At 43.1% G+C, this 27,197-nt stretch overlaps 1 protein-coding gene across 1 annotated transcript in view; it reads left to right on the forward strand.

Annotated features, from left to right (window-relative positions):
* Positions 1 to 27,197, forward strand: part of DOCK5 (dedicator of cytokinesis 5) — a 68,922-nt gene that overhangs the window by 16,982 nt on the left and 24,743 nt on the right. Inside the window, exons 3-28 of the mRNA XM_061472422.1 lie at positions 4,293 to 4,333; positions 5,344 to 5,399; positions 6,072 to 6,168; positions 9,520 to 9,668; positions 10,481 to 10,616; positions 10,760 to 10,917; positions 11,584 to 11,665; positions 12,422 to 12,551; positions 13,236 to 13,308; positions 14,077 to 14,219; positions 14,836 to 14,961; positions 15,472 to 15,596; positions 15,970 to 16,068; positions 16,219 to 16,291; positions 16,799 to 16,902; positions 17,415 to 17,607; positions 18,173 to 18,270; positions 18,925 to 19,014; positions 20,059 to 20,159; positions 20,702 to 20,836; positions 21,549 to 21,660; positions 22,781 to 22,851; positions 23,667 to 23,773; positions 24,203 to 24,339; positions 25,051 to 25,146; positions 25,809 to 25,907. Coding sequence (XP_061328406.1) covers positions 4,293 to 4,333; positions 5,344 to 5,399; positions 6,072 to 6,168; positions 9,520 to 9,668; positions 10,481 to 10,616; positions 10,760 to 10,917; positions 11,584 to 11,665; positions 12,422 to 12,551; positions 13,236 to 13,308; positions 14,077 to 14,219; positions 14,836 to 14,961; positions 15,472 to 15,596; positions 15,970 to 16,068; positions 16,219 to 16,291; positions 16,799 to 16,902; positions 17,415 to 17,607; positions 18,173 to 18,270; positions 18,925 to 19,014; positions 20,059 to 20,159; positions 20,702 to 20,836; positions 21,549 to 21,660; positions 22,781 to 22,851; positions 23,667 to 23,773; positions 24,203 to 24,339; positions 25,051 to 25,146; positions 25,809 to 25,907 — 2,831 coding nt within the window. The remainder of the gene's footprint in view (positions 1 to 4,292; positions 4,334 to 5,343; positions 5,400 to 6,071; positions 6,169 to 9,519; positions 9,669 to 10,480; positions 10,617 to 10,759; positions 10,918 to 11,583; positions 11,666 to 12,421; positions 12,552 to 13,235; positions 13,309 to 14,076; positions 14,220 to 14,835; positions 14,962 to 15,471; positions 15,597 to 15,969; positions 16,069 to 16,218; positions 16,292 to 16,798; positions 16,903 to 17,414; positions 17,608 to 18,172; positions 18,271 to 18,924; positions 19,015 to 20,058; positions 20,160 to 20,701; positions 20,837 to 21,548; positions 21,661 to 22,780; positions 22,852 to 23,666; positions 23,774 to 24,202; positions 24,340 to 25,050; positions 25,147 to 25,808; positions 25,908 to 27,197) is intronic.

Below are 27,197 nucleotides of genomic sequence, written 5' to 3' on the forward strand. Positions count from 1 at the left end.
TACTTCAGGATGCACGGGAGCATGTTTTGTGAGTTACCAGAAGGTTCTGCATACTCTTGAACCAGCTCTGCAGTCATCTAGAACGTGCCTCCTTTTTCCTCCTGGTTGAAGCCAGCAGGTATTCATTCCTCAGTTCAGGGAAGGCTCTCTGTGTAGCAGCCAGCCCTCACTTGAAGGCTCTTTGTATTCTGCATCTGAGGTTTTGGCTGGCTCCGCTCTGTCTGTACAAATTGAAGTGCAGGGTTTGTTCCTTGACAGCAAGGTAGAAGCTTGTGCTGGGTTTTGCTGTTAACAATAGCTGTTATCTGACTCTCAACTAGCTGAATAGCTTTGAGACATAACACTGATACAGCTAAGCCACTGCGAGAAGTGTGTGAGGAGCAAAGAGGAATTAAAGTGCAAGCCAGAAGGTGTGGATGCACTTAGGTGCAGGCCACAAACTTCTAATGGTACGTGGCTTGGCAGACTCTTAGGTGGACTGCCTGCAGTCAGGTGCTGCTGTTGTACTGCCTGATGGCCTCACAATGAGAAAAACACCTTTAAATTGCAAATTCCCTGCTCATTTATGCTAGTGCATGCTATCAGGAGTTTGAGGCCTGTTGCAAAGGCTGGAAGTCCTTGGAAAGCTGGCCAAATTTGAGGTGAGTCTCTGCCATGTAACTTGTTGGTAAAGCTTTCTTTTCCATGCCTAAGCAGATGCTTTGCCTAATGTTTTATAAGTGCCAGTTTTAACTACACAGTTAGGCATTGTGAGTGCACCAAAGGATAACGGGGGTGATACCGTGGTAGATTGTCCATATTGCTGGACTGCAGCTTGCCTGTGTCAGGGATTCATCAGAGGGTGATCATCCCTATAAACACAAGTTATATACCTCCCCCAGCTTGGACAGAGTTAAAGTGAAGGTCATCAGAGCTGAAACCAGAGTGAGCAGTTTGAAGTAAAAGGTTTCGGGTATTTCTGGTACAAGCTGTAACGTGCTGATGCCCACTGCAGCTTGGATCCATACAGGGACAACCTCAGAGCTTCAAGCACGCTTTGAAACTCCCTGGTGTATTTATTAGACATGAAGATACCAGTTTTCTTAGACTTGCCTTCCCTTTAAAGCAAATACACTCTCAGTGAAGGATGGGTTTCTTGGTTTAGGGGTCTTTTTTGTGCTACACTCTTGTAAACTGCAAAGCAAGGGGTTTTTTTCCCCTCCTTTCTCTGGTTGGCCATCTGCTTGCAGAAGGCCATGAGGCCTTTGTGCAAAATGACTTTAGCCACTTGATAACAAGATAAGCAGGGCGTGCTTATCCAGCAGGATTGCCAAATATTGTTAAGACTGGGCTTATGCTGCAGAATCCAAGGGAAGAAAAACTTGCTGCACCCAAGGCTGCTTCAGTGCAGGATTTACTCACTGGGAATCTGTCCTTGAGCAGTGAGCTGGGGAGGATACATTCCTGTTTCAGGGAATCTTCTCTAATCTGCAGTTACATATTGTTATTTCATGCAAGCTGTGGGAAATAGCCAAGTAGTGGATAGAAGGAACGTGCGCCACATGCTGTGCTTCCTGTCACTTTCTTCTCCCAGTGACAATAAGTTTGCATTCAGTTTGATCCCAGTTTCAATCTTTTACGTTTCCTCTGACCACTGTAGGCAACTGGAGCGATCCCTTGTTTCTTCAGTGCAGTGGTGTGTGTTGTGGTTCTGGGAGGCTACACCACAGTGGAAGAGGAACAGAGACCTTGTGGTTAAGCACGTGATGTGGGATTGCATCATTGTGGATAACTTTTCATCACCTAAACTGTTGTCTTCTGAATCATTACATGCAAAGGTGGAACTGAGGACAAGTGTTCCATTTAAAAACAAACCCCAAAGGCCAAACTTGATGACATTTCTTTGCAAGACACAGTCTGCTCTTCCTGCATTCCTCATTGGGCTTCCTTTTGAAAGAGTGTTGTAGTAGCCAAAACTTGCCCTGTTATCTCCAACTGAAAAGCCTTGCTCCGTTTAGCACCTCTCTGCTGAGGGAAACACTCCAGAGAAACCCTGGAATAGTCTGTTATTCCCATGAAGCTTTAGGCAGATTTTGGTTTCTTTTTGAAGAAGAAATCAAGGAATCAATTGCCCACTAGCAAAAGCTGTTGTTCCTTTGGAAATGCTGAAGAAGTGGATTGAAAATTGGAGCAGGACTCTGAAAGAATTGCCTGGGATCCTTGTTGAAAGACTTTTGTGTAATAATATACAACATGCTTTTATGCAATGATTGCAAAATATTGCACAGGAATGTGGTTAATGCCAAGAGGTCACGTTAAATATGAGGAAGCTGAGAGGCTGTGTCAGAAGGAATGGGAATCACTGGCAAAATACTCTTGTTAAATTCCATGAGCTTTGTATTACACCATAAATAACCAGTACTTGGCCATTCAATTAATTACAACTTAGACAAAAATAGAGCCTAAATCTTCTCATCCCTAATCCAGTACCTTATCCATTGGTCCTTGATCAATGGATAATCTCATCTTCATCCTGTGGAAAGAATGGAATTTCTTCTCTGCTTCTAAGTTACCACTGGAATATTTGGAGTTGTGTGGTTGAGCCGATTCACTTTCTCATTGCTGGGGGAAGGGGACAAAGCTGTACTTAACCCCCCCTTCCAAAAAACCAAACCAAAACCAAACACAGCCCAAATAACCCCTGCAACCACCCCCCAAAAAAACCCAGAGCAAATCAAAACCAAACAAGTCCCACCTTAAGCTGTGATTTATGGTCAAGGGGTCTCAGATCCATGATTCTTCATGGAACCTTCTTTGCTAAATATATAAATTGGGGGGGGGGGGGGGGGGGAGAAACCAAGCAAACAACTTCCCACCCTTCCATCCTCTTTGCCTGATTATTCCTTTAAATCCCTTTGCCTCTTGGTGCTACTCCCTCGGCCAGCTGGCTGAACGTAATCGTCTTGGATCGGTGATGTGTGTCGTGATAGCTCTGAACATCATTCATGCATTACGGACCTTAATCTATACCCTTCATGTCTGCTTAGAGTCAGTGTTTTCAGTTCCAGTTCAAGTAGAAGCTTAGGAGGAGAGGCATAAACCAGTGCTCTAGGAGCAGGGTTAACTGAGAGCTGGGATTGCAGCATCCTGCCATTTGGAATGATGTTTTTAGCGGCTCAGAGGCAGTGAGAAAGTGCAAGCTTGCATGCTGTCCCAGGATGGTACAAGGGACATTATGTCTGCGCAGCAGCATGCAAAATGGAGCAGATTATTCTTCCAGAGTGTTCAAGCTGTTATTTTCAGTACAGTAACTTCTGGAGAGCTCAAGGTGACGGAAACTGTTGCTTATGGCAAGGAACAGGCACCCAGCGGAAAGAGTGCTTGAGCATGCACGGCTTGTACATGGCCCAGACAAATGACACGGTGAGGGGGGAGAGAAAAACCCCTTTGTCCTTCAGTTTGGAGGCAGTGGAGGAAGAGTGGGAATGTTCTGCCCATAGCTCTGTTCCTCTGCTCTCTGCACATTAAGCAAAGCTTGCTTGAGGACAGCAGAAATCCAGCAAGTCTCATACACTTGCATTTCAGTGACCTTGAAATCAAAATACTGCTCAAACCCTGGGTGCTGAAGAGGGGGGAGCCTGCATCTCAAAGTGATGCTTCTGAGTTGTGGAGACCACAGTTATTACTTTGTACCTTATACTTTACTAGATCTTGTCCAGAGAGAAACGGTATCTGTACCAGGGCAAGCAGCTCTTTGCCTTATCTAATAAAACATCAAACATCTTTCAGCCTTCCTTTGAAGGAAGGTTTTAGACTGAGTCGCAGGAGAAAATAAAGAACCTGTGTGAAGTGGAGCTCAAGCACAGTCCAGGAGATGATTTGGGTGAAGATGCACTTCATGAAAAAGAATTGGACTTGGGACACTAGAATGTATTTCTCTTTGCCAGATAGATGCTGTATGACCTTGGGCCAGTAGTTCTGTGTGCATGTCTGTGTGTCTGCCTCATCTGTCAAATGATCAGACCAGTAGTTCTGTGCTGTGTGAGCTTTATGGAGCAAGGATTGCACCATTCAAAACACCTAGCATGGAGTGCCCTGTCAATACAACCCCAAAGGATAGCTAGAGTAGGTGTAAGGGTGTCACTCCATGGTAGGAAGAGACACCTGCCCTACTCTGAGGACCCAAATAGAGCAGAGGTGGCTTTGCAGCAGTAGATCTCAAATAAGCGGTCTCAGTAGATAGAAACATGATGAGAATGGCAGTGGCTGTAGAGGCAGAACTAAGTATGAATGTTTGTGTTTCCCTTTGACAGGCTGGTACCGCGGATACACGCTCCGGAATAAATCCAAGAAGGTACGAGCTCATTTTTCAGGAGCTGATTTTGATGTCACACCTTGCCAGACCCTATCCAGTGCTGGAATCGGCTGTGCTTCTGCTGCATTCTTGCCTTCGTATTGCGCAGGACTCGTGATCTCCATGTCCTTTTCCTAAGTGATGGAAAGAAATATCTTTGAGCTGAATGTTTCAGAACCATTCACTGGGTACTCCTCCACTGTAAGCGTGTGTAAGGGAGTTTAAAGTAACAAAATTGACTGTTCCATTCCTGCATACACTAGCTTACTGCTTTAATATTATGGTCTTGGACCTGTACACATCCAGCATTAGTTCAATGTAAGGCTAAGATTAGAGTTTTGATTTGACTTGGAAAATATTCCCCAAAATTATGCACACATGGATCTCAGCCAAACTGCTTGAGGTTTGTGGAACCAGTCTGCAAACTGCATGGAAATCTGGTTTCCCATAGGGATCCTGGTACCTCTCATGTGGTAACATCCATCACAGCCTCCGTTTTTCAGGTGTAAAGGGAGTGAAAAGAAAACAGAAAAGGATTCCAGCAATCCTAGAAGGTTTCCCTTAAATAAAAGAAACTTGGAGCAGGTGAATGTCTCCCAATGGTGTGGTGTGTTAGGAGGTTTGCTAGAGACCCACAGGTCCAGGGCAGCTTGACAAATGACTCCAATATTCTGTAGCAAGGGCAGATGAGTACAACTGATGGTTTGCAAGAAGAGTTCATAGGATTTCAGTCAGGAAGATGAGGGTTGTTGCACTGAAACAGAGACTTTGCTTCTCTGAGATGCTTATATCAAATACAATGGTCAAGCTTGCGGCCTGATGCTCTTTACTGTCTTTTCTCCTGTAATACCAGGGCTGTTCGACCTAACACATTTAAACAGTAAGCATCAGCCACAATTCCTGTTTTGATCATGCTCTTACCCCTTTTCCCTGCTTCCTGCTGAATACATTTTTGTCATGTTATATCCTAGGGTGCACTTGATTTACTTGATTTCTGTGTTTATTTTTAGGGCATTTTCCCAGAAACATACATCCATTTAAAAGAGGCCATTGTGAAGGACCGAGGGTAAGTTGGCACTTTCTGAGATGTACTTTTGGTAGCATTTAGAAACCAATAAACAAGCAAACAACCTTAGTGGTGGTTGTAATGAATGCCACTGCTCTGTGTGTGCAGCAGCGCACACAACCCGTGCGAGTGTAGCTTGTTTTTGTCGGGGTATTGTACATACCAAGCCAGTTGTAGGTATAGGTGCAGGAGAGCACTATTTGCAAGCATGAGAGAGCTCTGCTAGACAAGTTAGTCGGGAGGCAGGTCAATCAAGCTACTTTCAGCTCCTCTAGGGACTCCTGCAAGTCATAACTTGGCTCCTGCTCACAGCCAAGTAGCCAACAGGAGTGTGTATTCCTTCCTGTCTTGGAAAACGCTTAAGGAAATGACTCCTCATTTGATTCTTAGAGCTGATTCTGTGATCATTATAGTGGAAGGAAAACAGCAGTTGCAGAGGAAGAGACGAGACTTTAGAAAGTACTTTTACTAACTAAACATGTTTGCATTAAAAATGGATAATGAATGTGCCTGTATGTGTTGGAGAACCAATTGAACAATTTAGCAGCATGTGAACTGTGTGAATATTCCCCTCAAACTCCATTTGCATAGTTATCACAAACGGATCTTTTACCACTAAGTTTTAATCTCGAGTGTAGCACCAATGTTTCTGTCTTCTTCTTTTTTATCCAGACAACATGAAACTGTGATTCCAAGTGAATTGCCCCTTGGACAAGAACTCACTTCTACCCTGAGGGAGTGGGCAGTTATCTGGCACAAGTTATATGTGGTAAGTTTTCTTTAGGGGTTGATATTTTATTCCATGACCCCAGATGAGATGAGGCTGGGCTTGAAGGCTTTGGAATAGAACATTATGCAGCACTGTAAAACTATCAGTGTTGTCAAATTGGTTTTAAGAGGCTAAAAACGTTCTACTTTAATCCATGTACTTGCATAACTGTGGTGGCACAGCAGTGATGAAGCGTCGTTGGCACAAGTCACACTAGTCATCATGTCAGGTGGCTGGGGCTCTGTGTGTGTCACAGCTCACTAGTAAAAGGTTCCTGCTTTGTTGTTTGTCTGTCCTGTTGAGAGCAAGTTGTGTGATGTGAAAGGCTCTGCTAAAAGAACAAGTATGAACTCTGCTTTTCTAGATGTATTGTAGGTACTTAACAGAATGGTTGATCCTCACCCCAGAGTGCCTACAGCTCAAATAAGCAAGATGGCCAAAGGGTGGGAAGAGGATTAGGGCCATGTGTGGAGGGCAGTGTCACAATGACATATTGAGTTCTCAATAGGGCAGCAGAGATGCCTCTTGTCTCCTAAATCTGTTCAGTAGCCTGGCCAGATGATAGTCACCTCACAGAAGTTAGAAGCCAAGGAAACACGTAGAATGGGTGGTTTTGCTGAGGTAGGTGCATTCTTGGTTAAAGAAACTCAACTGGAGTTCACAATGAATTGCCTTCTTTTGAAGGTGATTATTAAGGTGTATTAAACAGAACCAAACTTGATTTTTCTTGGATTAGTAGTGATTTCAGCCTGTGTTGTGTGTGCTCTGAGATGAGGGGATGGGTTTAAATCGTCTCTAACCATTCAGTTTACCCAGAGCAAGCTTTCCTCTTGAGAACTTCACCAGGCCACAAGTACATCTTGTGTGCCACGAAACCACAGGAATTTATTCCCCCCTCTTAATTTAATGAGAAGCTGTATGTGAGGGAATTACTGTGTGAAAAGAGAGGTTTGTTCCTGGCTTCTCTTTTTAACTCAGTAACCTCAGCATCCTAGCCTCGGAATCTATTTTTCTTAAGAGCAAAAATCTTTCATGTTCCTGTGCTTCACTGACAGAAGTCTTAAAATAGCCTTGGAAAATGTTGTGGTTAGAAATGGATTTGAGTTTATTTTCTTTTCCCCTGCAGTATGTATATAAAGAAAAGAGGAATACGAAAGGCTAAAGGAGGAAGGAGGTATTTGAGGAGAAGGAAGCACGGCTGATTTTTTTCTCTTTGGCAGCGTTTCACTTCTTCATTTCACAACCCACTTCTAACACCAGTGGGTATTATCTCCACTGCAAAATAGGTGTAAAAATGGGTGAGAGTTTTTAACTTCATGTAGTTCATAGGAGCCAGGTAATGTAAACAGCTGGGGAGATAATTCAGCTTTAGCCAGCTGTCATAGTGAGGCCTGCTCTGTGTCTCCCTGGAAGCTAACACTGGTTGCCTTCTCTTTATCATTATTTTTATGCAAGTTAAGAACATGTTTTCTGTCTTTGTTTGCTAAATATGTCTCTAACGTCTTCCCGTAGGAAGTAAAAGACTCTTCTTGCCCCTGTCAGCCCCGTGGCCCAAATCAAAAGGAAGATGGCTACTTATAACTCCCTTTAGATTTGTGTTCTCAGGGGGCAAATTAGGAGTAGTTGATGTCATTCATGTTCTCTGCAGAGAGCAGAGTGGGGAAATAATTGAACTGAGCCTCTCTTTCTGGCTGTGTGGAAGCAGTTGGGGTTCATGGTTAAATATTAACAGCTTTGCTGCAGGGAAGTGACACCAGTCAGCTGCTGCCTGAAGCATTGGCCAATTCCTGCTGGCTGTTGGGTGAGATGTGAGAGTCAAGAACCTCTTGACGGTCATTTTGGAGCTGCATAACTATAAACATTAAAGTTTAATGTCCTCTGATTTGTGGCACCTCCCTCTGAGCATGAGCTGCACTTGGCATTCAGTGCAGGTCAGAATCATCCCAGTAGCTGGCTCACTGTGTGCTGGTAGAGGCTGGGTTCTCTTTTGAGTGATATAAATGATTTAGCTGACACTTCTAAAGGCTTAGTTGCTTATCCTAAGTGCATACAAATACGGTAGGTTACCACATAGCCATCCACATTTTAATTATGGCATCAGCCTTGGAGCCTGAAACTATGGGAAAGAGGTGATAGGTGTGAGTGATTTCATTAGGGCAGAACCAGTAAACAGCATGAGAAGTATTTCCATGAATTAAAGATGATAGCAGTTGGAACGGCAGGAGGAAACTCTTCACGAAGCAGGTTTTGGTGTCCTGTTCAGTCAGTGCTTTCTAATTACAGATGCTGCGTTTATAGCACAAGATGGAAATGCAGTGACTGATGACTGCAGCAAACAGGAGCGGGTATCTGGGTAGACTGGGGAGGTGGTGCCTGGGAATCCAGTCATGTGAACTTCTTGTTGCATTCATGGGCAATCTCTGGCATGGTAGATGCTGAGCAGCTGCTGCTGGGGTAGTGCTTAAAAGCGTGGGATGAATCAAGACTGATTTCATTCAGTTCTACACAAATGTGTAAGGTGATATTCAGCCTTATGCACTGATAGACACCAGCCAGAGAGATTATTGGGTTTCTACAGAGCTACTTTGATTTCCATGAAACTCTGGCCTGCAGATCACACATGGGCACAGTGATCCATGTGTGAGTTCCCAGTGGGTAGAGTGTGAACCTTGACATACAGTGTGCATACTGGCAGGGAAGCAGTGTATCCCAGGTACTGCTGCATGTGCTTCTACTCCTGGTTTTAATGTAATGGATTTTGGGGATGTGATGGGACAGGGTAAGAAAGCAGGCAGCCGTGGAAATGGAGGAGGAGCAGATATGAGAAGAATCCAATGTGGGCTTCATTGTGGGTCATCTGTGGTTAGTATTTATGTGTTGGTATCACCTTTAGACTTGCAAAAGCGAATCAAGTTTTTGCATCAGTCTTACAACTAAATAGACCAAAAAGCCTGGGGACAGACATGAGGCTGATTTGCTGAATGTCACACATTCTGAGAGTGGCAGAGGTGGGAAGAGGTGTCTCAGTCTGCTAGAACACAGTTGCAGTCATTTAACATCATCTCTCCATCTTGTGTGTTGAGATCATCCATCAGAGCCAGAAATCTGGTTTTGTCTGTGAGGTCTGTCTGAAGTAATGTCCTGAGGAAAAGGTGAAGGCCCCACATCTTGAGACACTGAAACCTTGGCAGTGCAAAGAACTTGTTCCACGGCTCTCATCTTGTAGTGTTTTAGAGTGCCAGTGTCTCAGATAGTTCTAGTTAAATACAACTTGTAGGACAGATTCAACTGAGCACTTTTCAGCAGGATCACTGAGCTCATTGTTTAAAAGTGTCCCTTTTTGTCCTCTAGACTAACAAGACAACACAGTTCCGGCATGTCCAGCAAATGACTTACAGCCTGATAGAGTGGAGGTCACAGATCCTGTCTGGAACCCTCCCCAAAGATGAGCTCGCTGAGCTCAAGAAGAAAGTCACTGCTAAGATTGACTATGGCAACAGGTAAATCCCAGACTGGGTCTGGAGGGGAGGGGAGAATCCAAATCCCAGGAAAGGAAAGAGATGGCTACTAATAGGAAATAATGGAAATGGCCACGAGGCGAGCACTGAGTTAAGTGTCCACTGGAAAGGGGACAATTAGAGCTTCCAGTTTCCATCACAATGTAACTAGCCTGGCAGGTGGGCTTGTGGCAGTTGGTTCTTTGTATGCCAGCATTCTCTTTGACTTGGCAGACCTTACCTGTCTTCATTCTGCATAACTGCTGGCACATGATGGCATTTCCCATGGAGCACAGTTTGTGCCTGGCTGGCAGGAGCTGGGATTTGGATGCTGGCAATGAAGTAAACTGCTTTCTCAGCAGTTGAGTAATGTCATTCTATAGGCCACCAAAACTCCACCTTTCATCAGTTTGGAGGGAACAGGAATTGTCTCCAGAACTCATTTATCTGCCTGTCAGACTTGATTCAGGTCAACTAAATCAATTAAGAAGAAAGCTTGTGGTAAAGAATAATAATCAGCCATAATCTATTAGCTTGATAGGTACACATAGTGTTTTGTTAAAAAAAACAGCCTTTAAGCAAGAACAAAGGAGATGTCACCTTAAAATGAAGTTACCTGATGAATTATTTTTCCCTATAATAAGGAAATGGAGAATAACTCTTTTGAGGCAGGAAAGCCAGCAATGTGATTATTGTGTGGAGTTGGTTTGCATTGGTGCAGTCCACAGTTGGAGCTGTGGGTTTGTGCTCTTTCTGTCACCTCTGCTTCTTACATCCTGTCATTTCTTTTGTCTTCTGACTTGCGTGCTATTCAGGATCCTGGGTTTGGACCTGGTTGTACGAGATGACAATGGGAACATCTTGGACCCAGATGAAACCAGCACAATCTCTCTCTTCAAGTCCCATGAAACTGCATCCAAGAGGATTGATGAAAGGATCCAGGAAGAGAAGGTCCATCTCTTGTCATTGGCTTTGTCCTCCTCAACTAACTAGTACCCACTGTATTTTTACATTCCTCTTAAGGAGATTGTGCTACTTTGGCAGCAGAGCTAAACTCTTCTGTTTGTTTTTAATGGAAGTGCTCTCCTTTGCAGTCCCTTCAACAGAACTTGGACCTCCGAGGGCAGCCAATATTCAACACGACACATACATACAGCCTGTATGTAAACTTCAAGAACTTTGTCTGCAATATTGGAGAAGATGCAGAGCTGTTAATGAGCCTCTATGATCCTGATCTCTCCAAATTCATCAGGTGAGGGGTTTCTGTAGATGCAGAAGTAATTCAGGCATCGCTGGGGTCATTCTAAAGAAGCAAGTAGAGGTTAGAAAGGAAGATCCAGCAGATCGATTTTTCCAGTTCTGTTGGTTGCTGCCTCAGGGGAGATTTGGAAGGGGGTTATTTAATTTCAGATGAGATTTTGGAGAAGTCAAGGTTCTGAGCCCATGCACTTTTAAAACAGGGCATTTGGGGGATATTTAGTCAAAATCCCAGATTGTCTTTTTACGTTCTTAATTATCCCTGCTGTTGCACTGGACTTGATGCATTTGCTTCCAGTTGGATCATCTATATATGCATGATGTTTGCTGTCAAGTCAGTGCAAGTTCACACCTAAGAGTTGGGCATCTTTTACCAGTAGGGGAAGATACGAAGAACTTTATCACTGAAGCATGTGTGTGTCAGGCACACTGTCTCCATCACTGGGGTTATCAGGTGTGGACATGAAGTCAGAGTTCTGTAGGGAGGTAACTCACATCCTGCTTGCCTTCTGCCTTCGCTGCAGTGAGTCACTTCAGAACCAGAAGATTTTTTGGTAGAACGTTTCAAATATTCCTAAGAGATCCAAATGCCTTTGAGCTTTTGCCAGGAAATGGGAATTTCAGGTGTTGCTTGATTTAACTTTTCTTCCTTTATTTGCAGTGAAAATTACCTGGTTCGTTGGGGCAGTAATGGGATGCCTAAAGAAATCGAGAAACTGAATAACCTTCAAGCAGTCTTTACTGTAAGTTACTGTATTTACAGCCTGGAGATTCTTCCCCATGCTGCAGACATCTGAGTTTTGGGTTCTTTACCTCTCCCCTCTTCCCATGGAGCAGGGACAGGGTCACATGTAGCATTTTGGGGTGTTTTCATGGACACTTAAGATGTTATAGGTGGCCTCAGAGAAATGCTGAAACATTTGGGGTTTTTTATGTATGTTCAAAGCAGCAGTAAAGGTGTATTATTTTCCATAGTACTGTCAGTGAGTGTTGCTCACCCATGCATTGCTGAAAATCCTATGAAGCACTTCTCTGTTGGAGCCTAACCGCAATGAAAGTCTAGGCTTGAGATCACAGTTGTTTGTTTTTCAGTCCATTGCTTTGCTGATCCTTTTGTGTTGGAGTCTGTTACTTGCAACAAGATGTTAATGGAGGACTTGTACATGAATGGAGTAACTTCTGACAAGTAGCAGAGGGTGGCACAAACTGACTGCCTGGTCATCAGGATCTAGTATTTTGGTGATTGACATCATTTACTGTCCTTCCAGTACTGCGTTATCAGAGAGGAATGAGAGGGTTAGAAATTGCTGGGTGAAATTGCCAGTGTTTAGTTGTTTCTTCCCCTGGGACTCAAAGGGAACAGGTTTTCCTTGTAAATACCCAATAGATTTCTTCTTGTATGTGTGTATAGTCTAACAAAACCCATCGAACTGCCTCTGACTTCTTCGCTTCCATTGCTGAAGCAGACTGATGTAACCTGGATTTTAAATGATTTCTAGGATTTAAGCAGTTCTGACTTGATCAGACCGAAAATCAGCTTGGTGTGCCAGATTGTGAGGGTGGGGCATATGGAGCTGAAAGATGGGAAGAAACATACCTGTGGACTCCGGAGGCCCTTTGGTGTGGCAGGTATGACACATTCCATCCATGGAGAAAAGAGCAAGGGACAATGGGCTCGCAACAAGGAAGTGTGTGCTGTGTGTCAGCAAAGCCTGCTAACCTCTTAGTGTCAGCATCTCTGGCTTCCAAATGGAGATGCTGATACTGAGCTGGATGTAGTAGCCCTTTGAGACCTTTTAATGAACGTTGTATATGAAGATGAAATACTGTTCCTGTTCTCTTCAATCACTCCCTAGAATGATAACACACTGCCATCAGCACAATACACTTTTTCAGATACTTATCAAGGAGGGATTTGCTCCTCAGGACTAATGGGGTAAAGCTGGAGGTTTTAAAGGAGCCTTGGTGAATGAGACATCCAGTTCCTGTTCAATTCCTGTGATATCTTGTGAAGAGACCTGCTTGAAAGTTGTGCTGGAAAACAAGTTCGAGCTAACCAGTATTTGAAATTTCTTTGCCTTGAAATGCCAGAGTCCCACCAGGTTTTTATCAGAGTATATTCACATTCTTTTACCACAGGCTGACTTACATCAGTGAAAAAGTGCCTTTTAAATAGTTGAGATGAGAGTGATGCTGTTATGAGTGGCATTGGCCCAAAATAAGCAGTTCTTGTTTCAGGGCTCATAGCAGGAAGTTCTCTCTGTATTCTTTAGCAACTTGGCAAAACTATGGGATGAACTTGTGTCATTGCAGTGATGGACATAACTGATATCATACACGGGAAGGTGGACGATGAGGAAAAGCAACATTTTATTCCATTTCAGCAGTAAGTACTGGACTTCAGAGTTCATTGCATATCTGGCTTATTTAAAGCAGTTGTCCTTTGGAGAAGGACGGATTTGTATGGGAGCCTGGCAGTGTACCAAGGGCTCTACAAATAGATTAGCTTACAGCAGTAGTCAGCTCTTTGAAGGAAAAGGTTTTTGTCAGTCCTCTGAAGCCTTTGTTCCCCTTGCTTTGCATGTCTGCACGATAGGAGAAACTGCTTAGGGAGTTGTGGCAATGAGGTGGAATTGCTAGGTACCGTTATAATCTGAGGTAAGAAAGAAGGGCACAGAGGAATGCTGTGGGGTCTGAAGGATGGGACCTTCAAAACTATTAGTGGGTTGAGAGGCAAGATTGTCAGAAACACTTAAACTTAGAGCTCGGGTATGTGCTGAGCTGCTCCCGTGTGAGGCCCCAGCTGCATTTGCTCTCACAGGTCTGCATGGTCTGTGGGTGGAAAACAAGAGCTGTGGAGCTGGCTGGGTTTGTGCTTGTCCTGAAGGCTGCTATAGACAAATGTAGTCACCGGGTCTGTAGGTCAGTGTTACTTATCCTAAGCCTGAGCTGGCACTGTGGTGCATTTCCTAGTTTGAGAGTTTAAATGTGTTTCATTGGGTTTGTGCAGGTGAAGAAGTAAAAAAAAATCCCATGGAATCCTTTAAGGATAAATTTCTTTGGAAAACAGGCAGTGTCGGCCAGCCCTCTCCTTGCAGAGCACATGCTGGCTGTTAGGCTGTCTGCTTCCTGGTCCCTCTTGTTGTTCTTCTAGGATCGCCATGGAAACATACATCAGGCAGCGACAGCTCATCATGTCCCCACTGATAACTTCCCATGTGATCGGAGAAAATGAGCCCCTCACTTCTGTCTTCAACAAAGTCATCGCTGCAAAGGAAGTGAATCACAAGGGGCAAGGTATAGCAGTTGGGTGAGAAGCTAATGGGAAAACCTGGTGCAGGGAAGGGCTGCCCTGGCATACAGGGGGAAATAAATGGCTTGTGAAAGTCCAGAACTCAGGAGTTTGCTTCCTTCCCTGAGCCAAACGGATGGTCTTTGTAATGCTTGTGAGGGGGATTGGAGCTAGATGATCTTAAGGTCCTTTCCAACCCTAACTACTCTATGATTTTATGATCTGTTCTGACTTGAGTGAGAACAGCTTCTCTTGCTGATGATTTATTTGCTACTAGTGCAGTACTACTTTTTATATGGACATCAGATGTTTTTAAGTGAACATGGCTCTGGATTTAAGCTGCATTATTCAGGATTCTTCTGCTCTTGTGTGTCTGGACTTTACTCAAATACTCTAGCAGATTCAGCTCAGAAAGTATGTATTTTATGTCAGAGAATCTGCTTGCACAGTAAGGTTTTATTCTAGGAACTAGAGAAGTGGGCAAGTGAAAACCAGCTTGGGATATTTAAGGCATTCTTGCATGGAGATCACGTGAAGCAAGTTTTCTGTGAAGCATAACCTCAGATGTCATGTTTTCATACTCTGTTTTTCAGTAAACAAGCATTACCTTTCTTTTCTTAGGTCTTTGGGTCTCCCTGAAGCTGCTTCCTGGTGATCTAGCACAGGTTCAGAAGGATTTTTCCCACCTCGTAGACAGATCAACTGCTGTGGCTCGCAAAATGGGATTCCCCGAGATAATCCTTCCTGGTAAGTCCCATGTGCCTCTCCCCTGCCATGGGGTGAAGGAGCCGTTTTCTGCTATGAACAGACTTATTTTAAAGCTGTCTGAAAACTTGTGTTCATTTTGCTTTGAGCTTCCAGCTGATCTTTTATTTCTATCAAGGCAGTGAAAACATCAGCTTCCTTTTTGTATTGATAACTGATGGTGTGTACACTGTGGGGGAGCAAACCTCTCTGTAGTCAGAGAGACATTTCTGTTGCATATAGGTTTCACCCTGCTTTATTTAATCCATTCAAAGTGGATTTAGCCCTATAGAGCTCAGTACATTGAATAGAAGTTACATAGACAGAGGTTTATTAAGAGGAGAAGGGTTGATTTTAAAAATTTTGTATAATTTGAGATGAAGATGAAATGGTGTGATGTTTGGGGGTGGTTAAAGGCTCAGTAAAGGTTGAGAAGAAGGTAAGGATAATGCTAAATGTTGACCCATAAAACTGTATGAGAAAACCCAAGTCATTAAGGGCTGTGAATTTTAGGTGATGTTCGAAATGATATCTACGTCACCCTGATACAAGGGGAGTTTGACAAAGGGAAGAAGAAGACTCCCAAGAATGTAGAAGTCACCATGTCTGTGCATGATGAAGATGGAAATCTCCAAGAGGTAGGAGGAGGTTACAAGGCTGCTGTCTTTGCTAGGTGATGGGTCCAGTCTGTAGGATCTTAAGTACTGCATGTATGCAAGAACTGTCTGATACTGAACAAGAAAGATTACAGGTAATCTCAGTGACCCAATTTGAATACTTGCTTTGGTATTGATTTGGGGGTTTTATAATCAACGAGATGTAAGCAGATCTTTAGAGATTCTGTTAAAGTTTGGAGGAGTTGACATGCATTGAGCTCCCTTGACTGGAAAGCACAGACTTGAGTAATTCTGGCAGTTATATACTCTGAAAATTTCAGACCCAAGGTACTTCTTGCTTTCACTCAAGACCTTACCTCTTCTTCCCCCCCCATCCTTGTCTTTTTGTCCAAAGAAAGCTATCCATCCTGGTGCTGGTTATGAAGGTGTCTCCGAATACAAGTCTGTTGTTTATTATCAAGTCAAGCAACCTTGCTGGTATGAAACCGTGAAGGTAGGAGTGTGGAATTTACAGTCTTGCTTCTTTCATGTAGAAAGGGACCTAGTTTAAAACCAGTATCTGCATCAGTAACAGAATGTCCTGTAAATTGACTGGAGATAGAGAGTTCTGGTGTTGCATTTTTCCCTGTGTTATCCCATGCAGGTGTCCATTGCAATAGAAGAAGTCAGTCGTTGCCATTTGAGATTCACTTTCCGTCACCGGTCGTCACAGGAATGTAAGTACCAGAAGATCTTCAGAAGTCCTGTCCTCTTCCTACTCTCACTAAGGTTTTCTGAGTATCCACCAAAGCTGTAGCATTTGCATTTCTACCTGTTTCCAGTGTTGTGCATTTTCTTTCAAGCAGCCTTTAAAAAAGGTTTGGTGCTGGTTTTGTTCTAAACCTGAAATGAGATGGGGAGGAACATATTAGCTCCCTTGAAAGGCAGTTGTCAGTGTTCATTGCTGCTTTGGCTTCTGTGTGTATGGTGTTGGTTTTAATTGATTTCAGAATTCAGTGCAAGTCTGGTGAGCTTCTGATGATCTTCCTATAGGAGGATTTCTCATTAGGGTAATGAAAGGCAATGAGAAAGTTAGAGCCCTGAAACAAGGTCAGCAGTGTAAGACACAGATGTGTGATGCTGTTAAATAAAGAAGAAGCTGCATGTAGTTAGAGAGCTGCATCATGGCTAGTATGGGCATAAATAAGACAATTCCTAATAAAGCTTTTTCCTTCTGTTTGCAGCTAGGGATAAGTCTGAGAGAGCTTTTGGCATGGGCTTTGTGAAGTTGATGAATGCAGATGGAACCACACTGCAAGATGGCAAACACAATTTGATTGTTTATAAGGTAGTTTGGGCATTTGCAGTCTTCACTTTTGTTTGACTCATCAAAACAACTCTCGTGGCTGACTTTTTTCCTAGCAATGTAGATACCAGCATTGCAGAGATCTTAAATAACTTTTCAAGGATAATAGGGTGTTAGATACATAGATATTCACCTTAAGAGTGTGCAGCAAACAGGCAGGTGAATGCCTGCTTTGGAGGATCAGTGTGTGATGAGAAGAAAGATCTGGTGCCGTGAATCACAATAAGAGGAAAAAGTTAATTCAGTGTAGTAGTAAGTGAGGGGAGCAGGAGCCCTTCTAAACTTTGTGGCTCAGCTCTGAGAATAGCTAAGTTCATTGGCAGTATGGGCAACTTCTGTTCCCTGAAGTTAGAGGCCTGGATAAGGTGTTTAAAGGAAAAGGTGTTTAAAGCCCTCTGTGGCTGTCTTGAAGTGTGTCTGCAGATGAGAACTGCAAGAGTTCAGATGAGGTGTGCTCAGTGCGAGATAACCCTTGTCTTTGCTGTGTTTAACAGGGTGATAACAAGAAAATGGAAGATGCTAAATGCTACTTAACACTTCCTTGTACCAAAACTGAGATGGAGGAGAAGGAGACCCCCTCGGGGAAGAATCTGCACCATCTAACCAACTTCACACCCACTAAAGATAGTACAAAAGACAGCTTCCAGATTGCCACTTTGATCTGCTCCACCAAACTTACCCAGAATGGTAGGACTTGCATGAGCAGCCAAGCCGAGCCGTATCATGCTGGATATTTGAAATAAAAAGGGTGCTTTTCTTTATGCAATTAGCTTTAATCTTGCTGTTCCATGTGCTGGTGGAATCATGTTGCCAGCACAAGCTGATGTTACACAGCCGCTAGAAACCATGTCCGCATCTTAATGTCCTTTATACAAGAGGTTTCAATTTTAACTGTAAGAACCACCTCCAGGAGACTGCTCTAAGGTAAACACAAGCACTACTAAGAGAGTCACACACTCCAGTAAAATTCCTAGCTTGAAATGCCTTCTCTTGAGTACATGAGAAGCCTGCAAAGTTGTCCACCAAGTGCCTTGTGTTATCAAATTACACCAAGGTTTCCATTCCTAGCAAAACTCAACTTTCTTGCAAAGACAAAAGAGCCATCTCAGGGTAATACTCTGTGCATCAGTGTGAGTTTTCCTTGTAAGCTGGTTCTAAAAATAACCTCTAGTCCTTGTTCTGTATTGTTGCGCAGCCATGAAGTCAGCTGTGATGTAATCTGTATCTAATTGCTGATGTTCTGTCTTGCTAGTTGACCTGCTGGGTTTGTTGAACTGGCGTTCTAACTCCCAGAACATAGCTCACAACCTAAGGAAGCTAATGGAGGTGGAAGGAGGAGAAATTGTAAAGGTATGCAGAGAGATGTGAGTCTCCTTGTTATGCACTTAGGTATGTGCTTGATGTGGACCTTAAAGGGTTGTAATTGTGCTGTATCCAAAAGCTCTCTGTACAGCCTGTGAGAACCCTTCTAGTTGCTGAGCAGTAGAGCAGAAGTTATACTTTGCCCCAAGAGCTCTCATGAGTGGAATTACACAAGTTAAATGTTACCAGGATCAGGGTGATAGTGGTGACTTTATTTTCCCCTGTATCCTGAACAACTAAAGTAAGTGTTGTGTCATTGCACAACAGTCTTTATGTACAGCATCATGCCTTTAGTACAGTGTAATGTGGTTGATTTGCCCCAATGCAAGCTTAAACTATAAAGAATTGTGTGCAGTAGGTCTCTTGCTAGATAAAAAGGGAATGAAACAGAAAAGTGGGGCCACTCAGAGCTGGTAAGAAAAGATCCTGCTTGCTATAGTGAGAGAGAATAGTGTGATGACCGTGACAAGGATGTGAATGAACACAGGACTAGGATCCCTTTTTCAGTGTTAATTCATGGGCAGCTTTTACAGATCAGCTGAGCTAGTAGGCTGAAAGGGGGAATATGATCCAAAAGAGTAGTTTCTTGTGCAGGATTCTTGTTGTCTTTTCCCACCCTTTTACTACTTTTTTCCCCTCAAGTTTTTGCAAGACACCCTCGATGCACTTTTCAACATCATGATGGAAATGTCAGAGAATGAAACCTATGACTTCCTCGTGTTTGATGCACTGGTGAGTGAGTCTTTTGTGCATTTGGAGTACTTGGTTTTCAGCCGTGTTTTCAGGCTGTTCCTGGTACTTCCTTCAGATGAGTGATTGGTAATTTGCTCAAAGAAATCAATTCTATTTAAACATTTCTTAAAGCATCTTAAGGACTGAGATACGCAGCGAGCTTTTTAGTAACCACAGTGAAAATGGGAATAAATGTTTACTTAATTTATAGTCATTTCTTCAGGTGACTTTTAAGTTATCTGCATTAAGGCAGTTTACAGCAGAGAAGAGCCTGTTATCTGTCTGAAGCCCTAAATGAAATGTTCGGGGTCATGGTGGTGGAGGATTTGTGGCTGCGGTTGCAACCTCTGCACCCTAAATCCTAGCCCAGGGTTTAGGCAGTAGGGATGACTGCTCCTGAGAACCTTGAGAAGAAGGACTGTAATGACTGAGTAAAAGACTTCACAGGGAGTTTTCTGTGTCTTTGGAGAGGCTGTGTGCTAGGTGTGTGAAAGGCACCAGCTTTGGTGTTCAGTAACAGAGCTGCTTCATGCTGATCAGCAAACATGTACTTGACAGTTCAGGAAGAAGGATGAAGTTAGATGTATGCAACTGACATTGGTCAGAGGAGCAAATACAGGGGGACAGAATGGCCTGCCTCTAATGCATGTCATTGGAGTAACAGAACTGAGTGTTTGCCATGATCATCAGTATCATTTCTTAGTTTGAAAACCAGCCTTCAGCAGCTGTGCGCATAGCAGCTATGACAGTGTTACCTAGACTGTGCGTAGTGCTGCTTCCTGTGTCACTGCTGGAGCTTTGAGAAGCAGCTCCCTTTAGCTGCTATGACCTGCCTTCCCTCCGAGCAATGATGTGGTCACACACACTGCAATACTTAGCCACTATCAGAATATGAATAACACTATCTGCAGCATTAATGCTTTTAGGAAAACACAAAACCCATGAGCCAGCAAAACAAATGATGTGCAATGAGAGCCTGAGTTCTGTTCGAGTGAGTTAGAGGTTGTGGCTCTGTACATCTGTTTCCTCTTGTGTTTTTGGCAGGTATTTATTATTTCTTTGATTGGAGACATCAAGTTCCAGCATTTCAACCCTGTACTTGAAACTTACATTTACAAGCACTTCAGTGCGACCCTGGCATATGTGTAAGTATTGGTAACCACAAGCCCACAGATGATTTCAGTAAACTATGCTGATGTGATGAAGGCAGCATTGACCAGACAAGAGTGTTCCACCTTCTTCTCTGCTTTCAGGAGAGAAAGAAACTCTGTAATTGCTCTTTTTCCCCTGTAAGAAGTTTCTGTTGTAGGATTCCTTTTTTTCTGTGAAGAAAAAACACAGCTTTGTGGAAAATCCTGTCCCAAACTCTGTGATTCAGACTTTCTTTTGACCCATAGTCCTCTGTCTGCGATGTAAAAAGATTCATGTTTTTCAGCTTGATTTCCTATTGGAACAAGTTTAGTGCAGTTTGTGTACATCTCTCCCTTATGACTTTTGAGTGCTTTGGTCTAGTGTTGCTGCTGGAAGATCTGGCATCCCATAAAGCCAAGGATTTTGGAAGGAAATAGGCTGTGAAGAGGAACCCTTGTCTGCTACTGATTTATTAGGCTGTAGGAATAAGGAAGCTGGGCTTCCACAGAAACCTAGCTGTGTCTGTATGAGTTCTCCTTTTTCTTTCTTTCCAAAGGAAACTCACCAAAGTGCTGAACTGTTACGTGGGAAATGCTGATGACTCCAGCAAGACAGAACTGCTGTTTGCTGCTCTGAAAGCCTTGAAGTACCTGTTCCGATTCATTGTGCAGTCCCGAATACTGTACCTGAGGTGAGACCAAGGTCATTGCCATCCTTATGTCTCTTTTTGGAAGTCAGTGGAGTTGCTTCCAGTCAGCACCATCGGAGGGGATATTCTTGAGCATATCCTCTAATAATTCATAGTTAGATGAATTAAGAGTATCTTCCTGCCCTTTGTAGCTGGAGAAAGTAAGTTAAATAAAAGTTGAAATACCTGATCTGAAGAGGAGAATCCTTCTAGCAGCGTTTTGGTAGTGCTGAAAAGGAGCCCATTCTGTATTAAGTAATCAAAACATAGAATGAATTCCTCACGTTAAGAAACTTGGAGAAACAGATACCCCACAGTTACTTGAGAGGTGGTGATGATACCGTGTCCAGGCAGGGCATGGTCAACGACAGTGTTTTTGCTGTCGCCTCAAAACATGTTTTCAGAGATTTACTGTGAATGTTTGCTCGTGTTCATTGTGGCTCTTTTCTTTCATAGAGAATGAGCTACTTGATTCTTGGAACCCAAGCAGAATGTGATGCAATGGCAGTTTGAAAATTGCAGTGTTCCCTTAGAACAGATTGCAGCAGGAAATCACTGCAGAATCCCTAATGCCATCTTTACACTCATGTCTTTGTAGAAGGAGACTGCATTAAGATGTTGTTCCATAGGATAAAATCATATGTCAGCTACTACGACACTGCTAGATGTGTAGCATAGATTTTTGTGTGTAACTAGCCCTTGCTGGTCTTTGCAGGTTTTACGGGAAAAGTGAAGCTGGGGATGAATTTAATGATGCAATACGCAAGCTCTTCCTCTCCTTCAATGTCCTCATGGACCGGCCTTTAGAGGAGGCTGTCAAGATTAAGGTATGCATGATGTGCAGGGCAAGGGAAGAGCTTTTATTAATGGGTACAGTTGGGGGAGCGGGGCCAGAAGAAGAGACAAGATTTGGGGCACATAAAGCCCATTCAGATGAGTCACACCCCACCTCTGACTGTCTGTTTTAATGAGCTGTATGTGGCAGGAAAGGAATATTTAAGCCCCAAAGTTTTATCAAACAAAGATGAGAGCCAGGGCTTTGCTGGAAGCCCTTCAGCACTTGCTAGGGTGAAAGCTAACAGCCAATGAAGATGTCATCTACTGCAGTGTGCAAGGCACTTCAACCAGTAACGCCAAGCTTGAGGGTGATAGAGATAGAGATGTGAAACTAGTGCAAAAATCAGCGATGCTGGGAATGAAAGTAATGAAAAACCAAATGGTTCCTAAATTTATTTTAGATTTTAGCCTTGTTCATCTGGTCTCACCCGGATTGTGAGCCTTCTGTTTGTGCTCTGAGAGCAGCCGTAGAGTGAGGCTGCTAAATTGCTAAAGGCAATGAGGCCTTTAGATTGCGTTATTTCAGTTCTTGTAGCCAACATGGTTTTCTCCGCTTGAAGGAAAGATTGATTCTAAACTTTTAATTAGCACTTGGGTAATTTAAAGCCAGCTTTGATTCTCAGGCAGTCAGAGTATCTGTCAGCAGCCATAGAACAGAGACCTTTCGTTGCTGTTGCACCTCATTGTCTGGATGCTACGCTTATGGAAGCCATACTACTACCTACATAACTTATTATTGTTTATGTGAACATACTGAAGTACACAGAACACTTAGTTCTGAGTAGTGCTTTTCAAATGAGGCTGTAGAGAGCTTAATCCCTGGGACTGCAGGATGTTTGCAGAAACAAAAGGACTTGGCTTTGGGTCCTTCCTTTGTCACCTTTTCCGCCCTGCGCTGCAGATGTCTGGTTGCTGGAGGCTCTTTGGATGCATAAATTTGATCTTAAGCCAGTTCTCTACAGGTGTCCACATATTTGCTCTTGACAAAAGCTGGATTTGCCATGTGAACTCTGGGCATTGTTGATGAGACTTTACACCCTTTTAGAATGAACTGACTCATCTAACTCGGTTTCCATGTGTGTTTTATGTCCTTGTTTTTTCTTCTTGCAGGGTGCAGCTTTAAAGTATTTGCCAAGCATCATAAATGATGTCAAACTAGTATTTGACCCCGTTGAGCTCAGGTAACTTTGTGTGTCCTCTAAACCCTGCTTGTCTGTCAGAAAGAATGTTGGAAACTTCCCTGGGAGCAGCCCCTCTGATCATGACATGGTGCTGTACATACTCTGTGTGAATTTGAGAAGGCACTGGCAGGGCTTTAAGGGAAGTCACTTCAGTTCAGAGGAATCTGTGCATCTCTTCGACACTTTGAGATTTAACTGGAAGCCCAGGTTTGAGGCCTGAGAAGTGCTAGATTGAAATGTGCAAGTTCCATTCTTAATGAGTCCTTCTGAGGTAAACTGAAGTGGGTGGCAAAGGTAAAGCCTTGGTCAGGAAAACAAAAGTTGTATTTGTTGAGGAAATAGCACTATGTGGATTTCTGTTCTTTGGGGCTCATAGCTTTGCCCAGAACCTCCAAGCCATCACTCCTTGTTCTGACACAAATAATTTGCTCCTAAACAGTAGAACAGACAGCAAATGTACATGGAATTTAATTTAATGGAATCTCAGATTGAAATGAGTCATCACTCTTGATGAAAGGGGCATCTGGAAGGATGTGCTTTTGCTGTTGTATATAGCAGTGTTTCAAGTTTCAGCAGTGGTCTGCTAAAGCTTTTCACAATTCTGCTTTCATTTCTAATGGATGCAAGCTTCATTTTAGGAGGTTTAAGCCTGCAAAAGATTGGGTTCCATAGTAATTTGTCTGGAGCCCACTTGCAGGTAACGTACCCACACAGTGACAAAATGACTTGCTGAGGTACAGGACAGCGCAAGTGTAGGATGGTATCAGCTTGGTGAAAACAGTGACCATCTGCTTGCTTTGTGGTTTGCACACTAGTGTCCTCTTCAGCAAGTTTATCCAGAGTATTCCTGACAACCAGTTGGTTCGACAGAAGCTGAACTGCATGACCAAAATAGTCGAGAGTGATCTCTTCAAACAGGCTGGTAAGTAGCAAATCAGAGTCTGGATTCTACCTGGGGCCATGTACCCATAAAACCAAAAATGTCTTTCAGGTTCCCGTGTCCTTTATATGGGTCAGCAGCTGTAGTCTGCTGTTAAATCCACCTTTAGACATGCTCCTTTCCATGGAACAGCCAAAACCTTTTTTGCTGTTCAGTCTTTATACAGTGCCCTGTACTATATGATCCTAATGTAGTCTCTTGATTTAGAAGGAGGCAGAAGGCCTGAGTGTGCTGTTTGATGCAATACGTATTATTACAGGTTGTATTTTACTCTCTCTAGTCTGTTAGTTGTAACTCATGCATATTTAAGCATATTTTGGTGTTCAAGATAAAGTTATGAGCAGAAAGCTACTGTGTGGTACCCAGGTATACTGAGACCAACAAGATGTGGTGCTCTGTTTCATTTTTTAGAGTGCAGAGATGCTCTTCTGCCGCTCCTAATAGATCAGCTAAGTGGCCAGTTGGATGACAACTCAAACAAGCCTGACCATGAGGCCTGCTCACAGCTACTTAGCAATGTCCTTGAAGTCCTGGATCGGAAAGATGTGGTGAGCATCAACTGTCAAGGGTGCAAATGAAGGTTAATTCTTCTTTTGAGAAGTTATGGCAAAGAAGTGTTCTCAGCTTATGCTTTGAAGAGTTACCAAGTTTTCTGAAGAATTCTAAGGAGCTGCCAAATTGCTGATGTTTGCAGAAATTGGGTTGCATTGCTGTAGAGTTCCTTGAATCTCTTTGCACATAAAGTAGCTTTGTCTGGGAAGGAGCCATGAAAAGTTGAATTAATGAGTATCATACAGTACAAAAAGCAATTACTTTCCTTTCTAGGAACCAGAATGTTATTCCTGGGTATTTTGGTGGCTTGTTGAACTACTTGGAGGAAGCTGTAAAAATACTTGGATTTTGCAATGCAATAGGGACAAGGACCATTATTCAGTCGGGAGAACACAGTTACACCTCACATTAGTCATGGAAATTGATTCAAAGTTGCTATGAAAAGAGTAGTTTGAAATGAAGAGGAAACAAAGCCAGAGTGAAGCACCAGCTTTGGTTTAGCTCTGCTAGGATGAACTAATGAAGCTGCTATAGATCAGTTATGCTAGCTCTCCACCAAGTGTATACGTACAGTATTCAAATTGATTGCTTCTGTGTTCTCAGATCTCCTTTTATGCATCCTCTAATAACAGTTAACCACTGTCAGGGCAACATAGAAGAGTGTACATTAAGAATTGTCTCAGCTTTTCCTCACTGACTGTCCCCAGGGGCCCACTGCTGTCCACATCCAGCTGATCATGGAACGCCTGCTGAGGAGAATAAACCGCACAGTGATTGGAATGAGCAGACAGTCTCCACACATAGTGAGAGCCTTTTACTTGCTTCACTTATTGCTTTACCATTTGTTGTAGTGGAATTTATTCTCCTGGGAGATTTCGGCGTGTAGCAATGGTTTATGAGATCATCTTTCCATTTCCTGCAGGGCTTCTGTGCCACTAAAACATGGCTTTTGGTGGTTTTCTGAGACCAGGTATTAGGATACACATTGTCCTACTCCAGCAGCAGACTGAAGTGAGTCACAGTCAGCTGTGATTTCAAGTTCATTTGGGCCCTTGTGCACAAAGAATTTGGTTTCAGTGCAGTTTCTAATACACAAGGAATCACTGCTGAAAAAAATGCTGTTTTGTCACCTTGGCTGAATAGGATTAAATGAAGCATCTCTAAGGGACCTTTCTGACCACTATGTGGCATCTTAGAACATATAAGCAAGTTGGTATGTTCTAATTTGCTCTGTGCTTCATCTACAGAGAGACAGAAAAGTTAAGAGTTGGGCATATATAACAATGTTTTATTTTTAATAACTCTGAGGTCAAGTTAATGCTATTCCCAATGTCAGCCATGAGAATTACAGTTGGACATGGTAAATCTGAAAATCATAGAATCATTTAGGTTGGAAAAGGCCCTTAAGATACAATGAAGTGGTTCATGCAGGAAAATAATCAAATGTTTTTTTTTCCTATTCCAGGGTATTTTTGTGGCCTGCATGACAGCCATCCTGAGGCAGATGGATGACTTCCATTACAGCCATTACATCAATACTTTCAAAACCAGGCAGGACATTATTGTAAGTCAGCCTGGCTGGGGAATTAGCTCAGTTTATAAAGCATTACACTCTGTTTCTGAAAGGTCATTTCAAGTTATTGTGCTCAGTTTGGAGTGATTATACTGAATTCATCAGCAATGACTTACGGGCGCCTAGTGCCTCAGCCACTGAGGGTGCATTGACATCACCCTGCTGGGTATATACAGTGAATGCTGCTGGCTCAGTACAGCCTGAGAACAGCATTTGTAGCATTGAGTAAAAACATCTTTAATGACTATTTAAGTCTGTGCAAGTAAGAAGTTAGGAACCAGAAAAGTGAATGAAGATGGAAGAGGAAAACCATTTCACCTTCTCTTGCTCTCACTGTATCTCTTTGGTTCTCTTCTCTTCACCTAATTCTTTCTGCTCCTCTAGATTTTAATGAAATGCTTTAGTGGGCAGCAATGCAAATAGTTCCCTTTGTGTTGAAAACTGTGTCCAATTCATGTCCCCAAAGACTTTCAGTATGATACCAGGTGAGACATTCAGTTTTTATGTTTCTGGAAGCCCTTAGAATTAACAGCTGTGTCCAGCTTTTACTTCAGCCTGCCCAGAACAAGAGCTAAACCTAGTATTTATGCAAGTCTCTGAAGCATGACACAGCAACTGTTCTGGCTTCTTTGTCCCCTTACTCCTTGTTGTGCAGCTTAGTGGTGCTTGCTTATTGAAAAACGGGCTGAGGAAGGGCCTGGAGTTGTATTCTTCCTGTAAAAGCCAGATCAAACCCCACAATAAAGTGTTTGCCATTCATTTTGAATAGCAAGGTGATCTGTTTCCCTGTGCAGTTGGAATTGCAATCTGTTGGGCAACATAGCCACCTACAGGACACACATTTTATCACTTCTGCATCTAAAAGGCCGCTCGGCTGCGTTGTCTGTAGAGTACTCATCATCCAGTTTTAGACTGGCTTGTTCTGTTACCCAAGTAATTTTTTGTGGAGGAAGAACAGACAAAACCAAGTTGATTTAGGAGTTCTCTTAGTGTTCATGAAGAAAATGGGTGAGAAGGTTTTCAGTGGGGGCCTGTAGGAGCGCTGTGTCTGAGGAGGAAGGGTGCTGGGAAGTCAGATCCTTTGTGACTTTGATAAAGGTGGACTCAAGGCAGAATCAAAATAAATTACACGTTGATTTGGCCTCAGTTCAGAGCTTTTCCTTCTCCTGAAGAGCAGTTTTGGGCAGGAGACCATCATAACTGAAATCCAGTGTAAGGTTAGACGAGTGCTTCCTGAAGTGTGAAATCCTCACATCTTCCGAAGCAGGCCCATGTTTGTGG

This window comes from Pezoporus flaviventris, unplaced genomic scaffold (genome assembly GCF_033815535.1).
Source record: "Pezoporus flaviventris isolate CSIRO_AGI_PZ_B2104156 unplaced genomic scaffold, CSIRO_AGI_Pfla_v1 ptg000071l, whole genome shotgun sequence".
NCBI lineage: Eukaryota > Metazoa > Chordata > Aves > Psittaciformes > Psittacidae > Pezoporus > Pezoporus flaviventris.